The sequence below is a fragment of the Rhincodon typus genome, unplaced genomic scaffold (genome assembly GCF_021869965.1).
Source record: "Rhincodon typus isolate 14 unplaced genomic scaffold, sRhiTyp1.1 hic_rhity00002191, whole genome shotgun sequence".
Lineage (NCBI taxonomy): Eukaryota > Metazoa > Chordata > Chondrichthyes > Orectolobiformes > Rhincodontidae > Rhincodon > Rhincodon typus.
The window spans coordinates 15,073-25,000 of NW_025967829.1; the positions used below are offsets into that span (position 1 = coordinate 15,073).

General features: G+C 36.7%; 1 protein-coding gene across 1 annotated transcript; it reads right to left on the bottom strand.

Moving 5' to 3' along the window:
- Positions 1-1,038: 1,038 nt before the first annotated feature.
- On the bottom strand, positions 1,039-9,881 carry LOC109938038 (eukaryotic translation initiation factor 2-alpha kinase 3-like). The gene is made up of 5 exons (XM_048592996.1): positions 9,735-9,881; positions 6,992-7,132; positions 6,165-6,272; positions 5,413-5,475; positions 1,039-1,352 (listed from the first exon to the last, which is right to left on the bottom strand). Exons 1-5 carry the CDS (start codon positions 9,879-9,881, stop codon positions 1,296-1,298), a joined length of 516 nt encoding a protein of 171 aa, XP_048448953.1. The 3' UTR covers positions 1,039-1,295.
- Between the last annotated feature and the right edge of the window lie 47 nt (positions 9,882-9,928).

Sequence of the window (9,928 nt, forward strand, 5' to 3'; positions counted from 1 at the left end):
TAAGACAATGTATTACCATGTATTCTTATGTGTTACTGGAACTGGCCATCCGATTCAAGGATATAAAGCTAACATCTGGGTTCAGAGGAATGACACGCCTGTTTATTGCAGCTCTTTCCCAGTGTCCTATGCTCTAAGGGAAAAAGAATAGAATAAGACCTGAAAAGATGAGGCAGAAGATGTTATTACAAAGGTTGAAAAGAGTAATTGGATTACTCCCATAATCGTAGTACAAAAGGCAAATACTAATGTAAGATTATGTGGGATTTATGAAGTCAGAAAATCATGATCAATTCATTGTGTTATCAGGAGGTCAGAGTTTTTCAAAATTAAATCTGACAAATGCCCTTACACAGTTTGATTCAGATGTTAATTCAAAGTCATATTTGGCTATTAAACCCACAGAGGTCTATTTCAGTTACATAGGTTGCCATTCAGTGTTTCTTCAGCCCCCAGATTTTTTGAAAGGGTGATAAACCAAACTTTCCAAGTAATTCAAGGACTAGTGTGTTATGTGAACAACATACTTATTTCATTTCCAATTAGGCAGACCCATGTTGACAGGCTCAAAAGGTGCTCCAACATTTAGAAAACCATGGAGTTAAGATGAAGACAATCAAACATTAATTGTCTCAAAATTCTGCAGAATTCGATTGCTGTTTATGCATTCCAAGAAGAAACTATGACTGACAATGGACCTCAATTTTGTTCAGAAAAGTTTTCAAATTTCATGAAAATGAATGGGTTAAACACAATACAGTTTCACCATATCATCCTGCTTCAATGAAGAAAGGCAAAATTTAATTGAATGGCAAAGGCAAAATCAGTATGTTGTGGAGCTGGTGGAACACAGCAGGTCAAGCAGCATCAGAGGAGCAGAAGAGTCGACGTTTCAGACCTAGACCTTTCATCAGGTGTATCAATTTTAAATATTATGGAACATAGTCACTAAGAATGAAAGAGTGAATAGCACCCTCATGTAGCCATTTATATACATTAGAATAAATTGTTTGGCTCAGTTTTTTTTTGTATAGTAGACATTGTTTTAATGTTTCTTTCCAAGATATGACTGCCATTGTCTCCCTGTATACAATACACTTCCTTTTCCAATAGTAGTTAATTCTATCCTTACACGTCTCTTTATTGGGCTTGCCCCTTTTACGTTCAAGGAGTAAGAAGCTGCGGTGTGACATCGAGAGCTTTACAGTGGAGGTGTTCACACTTCAAGGCAGCAAGTTAGACTGAGTTGTTTCCCTCCAAAATGATGTCATCATGATATCATGTGATCAGACTCTTTAAGAGACAGTCCAACATACTCTCACAATATCCCTCCTCCTTTTTATCAAAGGATCCTGCAAAGAAAACATTCATAATATTTACAATCACATATATAACATATATGTACATAAGACATTCCAGGGGATGATGATTCCAGTGTGACTTGAAGCATACGTCAGGCATTTGCTTATTTTCCTTACTGCTTTTAACCTCTCGTGTTTTAGTAGTTCTAGGAACATTAACTGTCATTGTTTTGGCCTGAAATGACTGAGTTTTTAAAAATTCACTCATGGGACGTGGGTGTTGCTGGCTGGCCAGCATTTATTACCCATCACCAGCTGCCCTTGAACTGAATGGCTTGCTAGGCCATTTCAGAGGGCAGTTGAGAATCAACCACATTACAGTGGGTCTGGAGTCACATGTAAACCAGACCTGATGAGTATGGCTGATTTTCTTCCCTGAAGGACATTAGTGAACCAGATGGGTTTTCCTGACAATCAGCAAAGGTTTCACAGTCATCAATTATTCCAGATTTCTTTTATCATTAAATTCAAATTGCATCATCTGCCGTGGTGGGATTCTAACCCGGGTCACCAGAACATTAGCTGAGTTTTGGGATTAATAGTCTAACGATAATACTAATAGACCATCACCTCCCAATGATTGTTCGGAGGTTCACACAATGTGTTGAGGTATCCTGAGATACTGTCTCCCTTAGATGTTCCAGTTACTGTTCTGTTCTCAGGTATATCCAGGGCTCTAATTGACACAGTTGTGGATCTCCAACTAATGTTGGCTCTGGCTCATTTGTTCTGCTTGCCAAAAGTTGATCTGCCAAAAGGTGTTCTCCATACTACATCATCAAAAAGAACTAAATGATTAAAATATCATCTAGGTAACATGGGAATCCTTCCAACTCACTTAAAATTTGATCCTTGGCATGTTGGAATAATACAGGTGCAAATGTGATTCCAAATGGAATCCCAAATTGTATTGAATTGTATTAAATATTGTATTTGAACATTTTATGTGTTACAATTGTCTATATTCAACTAGAGATAGGCTTCACTAAGGTTAATTTTACTGAAAAGCCGAGCTGCAGTTAATTCAACAAATAGGTTATTAACTAAAGGCCAATTATACCGCTCAGCACACAGTATCAGATTAATAGCGATCTTAAAATCATTGTAGGTGTGTACCAGGTTACCTTTCTTCACTGGTACAATAGACACAGCCCAATTACTCACATTTACAGATTCAAGGACTCCCACCATGACCAGTCTCTCTGACTCTGGCTTGAGCTTTGTACGATTACACAAGGCACTTACCCAGCCTTTCAACATTTGGCTTCATTCTCATTCTTGATTTTCAACTTGACAGAGATCTTTTCCATGCTTCCCGGATCCCATTAAAAATGATGGCATGTTTCTTTAGAATTTGTGATAGATCAGTCTCAGAATCTGACAAGCGACTTACTACAGTCAGGTATGATTTTCTCCAACCACATTCTTCCCAATAAAGCTGAAAGGTTTCCTTTGACAATGTGTAAGGACAACACATTTTTGACTGATTGTAAAACTGAACATTCACATTGATACACTTGTTCCTGTGCTGTACTGTTCTATGTTCCTATATTTTTCCAAGGCATCACTTCACCTATGTAGCAATGTGACTCAGCTGCTTCTGATACATACTTTCGGGTATCAATGAAACCACTGCTGAGGTGTTTATCTCTATTTGTATTAGTTTGCCATTAAGGGAATGACCGAGTAACAGCTGGTGTTGCTAGCAGTGGCCAGTATGTTTAATGACAGCTCCTCTTCAGACTGAAAGTCTGGGTTTTTCTCATGCCATTTTTGTACTCCTACTCTTTGGTTTCAAGCTCCCATTCCCATGAGTGAATACAATAAAATCGTGGAAACTTAAGGCTAGGAAGGCTGCGCATCCTATTTTTCACATTATGATTGTTATTGTTACATTTTCTGACCATCTTTTTGCAATTGAGGCAACTTTACTAATTTGTGAATATTACAGGTATAGTATTGGAAATAGCAAAAAATAGTTGCACCTTTAACATCATAAAAGGTCCCTTTTACAGGAGCATAATAAAACAAAATATGGCACCAAGTCACATAAGGAGACACAAAGAGACAATGTCAGATGAGCAAGGAGATTTTAAAAGTGGTTTTCAAGGAGGAAAGTCAGATCAAGAGGTTCAGCGATATGGGGACAGAATTCCTGAGCTCAGGACCTAGGCAACCTAAAGTGTGACCATAACAGTGGGGCGCAAATATCAAGGAGCTCCAGGATCCAGAATTAAATGAGCACAAATATTCAAAGGCTTGTGAGGATGAAGGAGACCCCAGGATAGAAAGGGTCCCAATGAGGATCAGAAAGCACACGGTGACAGATGAACTTCATGTGAGCTAAGTCATCAGCAGCTGATCTTTGGGATGATCCCAACTTTATGTGAGATAAAATGTGAGAGACTTAAATAGATAAAAGTTAATCATATAATAATAGTAACAAGGGATAGATGGATATATGATACAAAATAGTAACAGTAACAGATAGACTCTTCAGTCACAATAATATAAAGTGACTAAATCAAACTTTCTGATCTACAAACATACATGTTATGTAAACAATTTATTGTCAAGAAAAGGAATTGCATCTATTTTATACTTGGCCATCTGGCTGAAATCAAGTTATCATGGTGTGCTGAATAAACTGAAGATCCCACTGAAAATATTTGCTATCATAGAACCTGAAGTGACAAGTAACCATTAGATGTTTTTAAAAAGTAATCAGTTAGAACAAGCTACATCATTTTCAAGAATTTGGAATGGATCAGAACCAATCTTCACCTATGAGAGGGCAGGAATCTTATAGGAATGAGAAGTTCCTGATGTTCACTTGGCTGGTGAGCAGATATGCCTGACAAAATTCCTGGTCAATCACTAAGTGTGGTTAATACCCATATGTGATCGTTGGAGTTTATCAGTTTGTAGTGGCGCAGAGATCGGGAATTTGTCTGCCCTTAAAAATGACACCTTGTGTACTTCTCATTAGAAACATAACCACACCTCTCAATGTTGTACCACAACAGATGACAGAGATCATGAGTTTGAAAAGTGCTGTCAGAAGAGCATTTCTAGCACTGCTAACTAGATAACAACATAATTAGGGGGATTGGTGGTAGCGCTATACCTCAATCATTATGGTTAGAACTACAATATATAACCTGGCCAATTAGGACTGAGAAGAGGTTCCTCTACTCAAAGGTTGTGGGTCTTTGTAATTTTCTACGTTAGTGAATTGTGAATTTTCAATCATTGAGAAGACAGTAATTGTTAGATTTTTGGTGGTAAGGGCATCTATGGATTTGGAACAGTGAGACATTGGAGTTGACATAGAAGATCATTGATCTTATTGGATTTTATTGAATGGTGAAGCAAGCTTGAAGGGATGAATATTCTCATCGTGTGTCTATTATGTTCTTAAATGTGTAAAAATGACAATACATAATTAAGTAAACGATTATGTTGAATAACATAGCCATCTGGAGTCTGAGAGGAGCTCGCTAAAATCTGAAGGTCTTATGCATATGATATTACAAACTAGTCACATTTCTAAGTTGAAATGCTGTATAAAGGAGGCACACTGTGGAGTAACAAGTAATGAAGTCGCTCAGCAGAAAAGACTGCCTAGACCAATATTTCTTCTTGGTGGAGGAGGAGGGTAATGCATATTACTTGTTTGTTGTTTAGAGTATTGCTTAAACAATGAATTACATTAGAACTTGCTTGTATTCAAAATGAAAAAAGTACCCTTCTTATGTATGACCTCCAATCCAGTACGACAAATGCAAGAGAGGCAACTTATCTTTGTATACCCCTCGGTAGTACATTTATTCACTAACATATTAAGATTAGCAGGGATTCTATGGTTCTATGAGTGAAGCTTCTTTTGACTTTGGTGTTCAAGGCCTGAACTGACCACTAACATCTGGGTAGCCCCAACCATTTCCAAACCATGAACCATTCCAAAAGTATAAACAGAAGTATCATTAATTACCGCATAAAAGACAGGTTTTAATTCAACAAATTCCAAATCACATTTCAATAATCTTACCTCTTTGGGAAATGCCTTTATAAATTCTGTGGGAAAACTACAATCTTTCGCTTCAGTCCATATCTGTTGGAAAGAAAGTATTTAGCCTTGGCAGACTGTGAATTAAACATTTGTTATGTTTCTCAAGGGAAACAAGTCCACTATTTCTCTATGGCTTAATTTTAATCTCAGTTTTTGCGTTTAAAACACTTAAAAAAATCACTTTAAAAAAAGTCCATTCTGCGACCAGAACTGCACCCACACTCAGTCTGCATCAATTCTTAACTGACAAGAACATCCAAACCCAATCTACATTCCATTCATCTGACACTGCACCCAGACCAAATCTGTACTAGCCCTCACCCATTACAGCACCCACAACTAATGCTGAACCCAGATGCAATTTGTATCAATCCTCATCCTGACTGGACTTGTACCAAACTATGCTCAATACTGAGCTGTTAACCAATTTGTATAAATTGTCACTTGACACGAGCCTCAGGAATGCCAGTTATCAATAGTGCTGAGTTCTGATCTAAATTGTACAAGTCCTTGACATCACTCCTAGACCCAATCTGAACCCAGCATATCTTGCAGCTCCTGCTAGAAACTTTACAGATGTTTATGCAGCTGTATATAAACTCAGTTTGGTAATGTTGTGATCTTTAAACAGTGTGTCAACACAAATCATCGAGTATAAAGAATGTGCATTTGAACAAGATTGCTAAACTTTTTTCTCTCTTATGCAGTTTATGTTATTGATGAAAACCTACCTTCTGCTTCTCGTGATTTGTTCCAAATTGCAATATAGGAGACATAAGTTCAAATAATATAAGACCCAAGGAATAGATATCCACTTTGTGGTTATATACTTCAGACATCTACAATCAAATGTTTTTTTAAAAAACCACACATTAGAACTGCATCACAATTAATAAAAAGTTGGATATAAGAAGAAGATTCAGTGTAAATTCTCCAATATCACATTCATTCAATTTCTTAAAGTTGCATCATTTGAATGCACAAGAAATATAAGGCTCAATGTCAATAATGTTCAAATTAGCTTTAAGTACTTTGTAGGTTTTTTGTGACAAGAAGAGAACCACCAACATGCTTTCCCAACGGCACTGAGTACAGAAATGAATTTGAGTCCTAATCATATCCTCACGGTTATACTGAAGGCTTCTGCTCCATTCACATAGCAGTCTTTCCACTTCAGTTATGTTACCAAAATTTCCACAACAACACTGAAAATTACTCAGATTTGTCCTACCAAATAGGACAATCCCATTTGACTTATTACCGGCACATCGGTCTGTGCTCAGTCATCAGAAAAATGATGAAAAGTAATATTGACATGGAAATGATCAATAATGGAGTATTATCCATTCAGCTGTTCCAGTCTGTGCCATGCATGCACTAAGAACTGGATAGAACAGAGGAATAAGGTCCTAAATGTAAACTTCATTCTGGAATTCTGAGTAGGGAGTAATTTGGAAACTCTGAAGTATGCTGTAAGCACTGCAGACAACTAAAGATCAAATTTTAAAAGTATTGGAGAGACATTCTATTGACAACTTGATTCTCTACGTCATCAAACCTGTTCTGGTGCCATGTATAGACGAGTTCCAACTTCCGGAAACCGAGAAAACTGTTCAAGTCCTTCTCTCTTCCAGGATGTAACAAGTCCAAAATCTCCAATTTTGATATTATTGTCCAATGCAAAAAAAATATTGGCAGGCTTTTGGGAATGAACAGAAATATCAAATTAGTATCCTGAGATCAGCAATATCAGATCAAGAGCATTAAAGCAGAAATTGCAAGTCAAGAACATCAGAGAAAGGAGATCAGGTCAAAAACGTTACATCAGGGACACCACATCAAGCATTATCAAAAAGCAATTTGATCTGTGTTACAGAGTCATACAGATAAGTAGAAGTTACTGTGAACTGCTGCAGGTGACATTTCTGGGATATAATTGCAAACAAAGGCTCTCTGACTAGCAACTGGCTGCTAAATGCATATTTGAATTAAACAGGACCATAGCTGTGTTCTTCCTCCAATGACAGAATAGGCCACAAACACACTCTAAGAGCTGCATAAAGAAAGGTCATTTGGTAATTTTGATATGAATCAGAAGCTCCACAAGAATATGGAAAAATGCATAATGAGGGTTTCATACATTCTTGAAGGGCAAGGACTTTCAGAACAAATCCTTGATTAGATTAGAGCATTACACTGTAAAGATAGGATTAAAATATAAAGAAGATAAGAGATCACAAACTTCCTGCTTGAAGTTTTAATAGGGCAAAGTTGCATTGTTATTGTAATATTAGAGTTTATGAGGTGTAGAGTCATAGTAGTAATTTTATCCAAGCTTGATTTAGGCAAAATATAAAATAGACCATTAACCTAGTTCATGGATTCATGGGAAAATGAGATCTGGGCTCAATTTTTTTTTAATGTGAGTTCCTTTATTTCATGTAATCAACTCAGCAGAAACCTTGTAGACATATGACAAGCAGCTTTTGTCATTACTCACAGGTTCCTGACATAGTTGCAACAGAAAGTTGGGAGAACCACTTTGAAATTCCATGAGATCATCTGTAAGTTATTTACTTATGTGTCTCTTTACAGATATTTGTAATTTCTTAACCTTGTAATGTGGGATCCAATTAAGTTTTTCCAGCAACAAGGTTTTATGAATTTAAAAATAGGAAAAGGCTATTTGATGTCACTCACTAATCTGAAAATGACACAATGTTTCACACACTCATCTTACGCACACAAAAGTAAGATATGGATGAAGGTGTTACACTGTTACAGTTCGCAATTATCCCCCATTAGTTTCATGGTAATCCTATGATTTCTTAAAAGGTTTCAATTTTTTAAGTTTTAAAGAAGAATATAGTAAATCATAAGATTCTCAGCAGGCTGCGAGGTTTCTTGAAGTCAATTTTCTAGGAGGCTGTTTCTCAGATAAAGCTGTACTTGGGAACAAGTTGTGCTTTCTATATTTATAGAGTAATGCTGTTAATTAGCTTGGGTGGTTGATGGCATGTAATGAGTTTGATGCTTTTTAGTGGAAGTCTGTTTGCAAAAAAGCTTTTAACTGATTATACAGCAATCAACAAAATGGCTTTCTCATTGTGCGACTTATATATATTGTCACTTCATTGAAAGAAAAAACTCATTAGAGCCTTGTTCAAAAATATGTACAATGGTAAGCTCAGCATCTGCAAGCCAGTTTAATTTAGGTCAGGGAAGCTTCAAGAAACGATAGATAATTCAGAACAAAATTAGTAGTGACTTGGGGAAAAGTGGGTTATTCAAGGAGAGCTAGCGTGGATTTGTTAAGAGCAAATCACGTTTAATCAACTTGCTGGAGATTTCTGAAGAGGAAACAGAGATGTTTGATGAGGGTATTGTGATTGACGTGCAGTACATGGATTTCCAAAAGACATTTGATACAGTACTACACAACAGACCTGTGACAAATCTTATACCCCATGGAATAAAAGGATCAGTAGCACACAAGTGCAAAATTGGTTCAGTGATAAGAACTAGAGGTGAGTGGCTAATGTCTTCAGACTAGAGGACGTTTTCTAGTGAAGATCGCCAGGGTCTTTGTTGGGATTGTTGTTTTGTCTGATATATATTTATAATCTTGACCAATGTGTACAGGGCACAATTTCAAAATTTGCAAATGATACAAAACTTACAGAAGATACAGCAGAACTGCAAAAGATGTAGGTAAGTTGATGGAATGGGAATAGCACAAGGAAATGTGAAATTTTGATAGGAAGAACATGGAAGGATCACACAAAAAAAGGATACAGTTCTAAGGGGGAATAAAGGAGAGTGGAACACGGAGGTACAGCTGTCTAAGTCACATTGGAAGTGATTAGATATGCTGAGAGAATGATTAATAAATCAAACAGTACTGAGGCTTTATTGATGGTGATTATCCTAAATTTGTGTAAAACACTGGTTCAGCCCCAAATGGAATACTGCATCCTGTTCTGGAAAGTTAAATGATATTCAACAGAGAGCAGACAAGATTCACAAAATGGCTCCTCCCAGAGGTCACATGACTAGACTTGTGTATTCAAATGTTATTGGGTCTAGACTGTAATTATATCAAAAATAGATCAAAAGAGCTCCTTTGAAATTCAAGCAAGGGATCAAAGGCTACTGTAGGTAGGCAGTATATGAAAGTATTTAAGGTTTTTGCAAAGAATGTATGAAGAATATGTATACTTTGCAAAGTATATGAAGTAATCAAATCAGCCATGATCTTATTGAATCTGAATTCATATGTTTGTATGTAGGGAAATTCTTACCTTTAAATCGCGGTGGATGTAATTTTGGTCGTGAATATAAACCAAGCCAGCACTGATCTGATGAATTATTTGATGTCGATTCTTGTCCAGTTCATCTCTGCCAACATATTGTAACCAATTCTTTAGTGTCTTCTTGCACAACTCCATTTGAATACAGAGATATTTAGTCTGCCTAATGAGAACAATGCAATGCC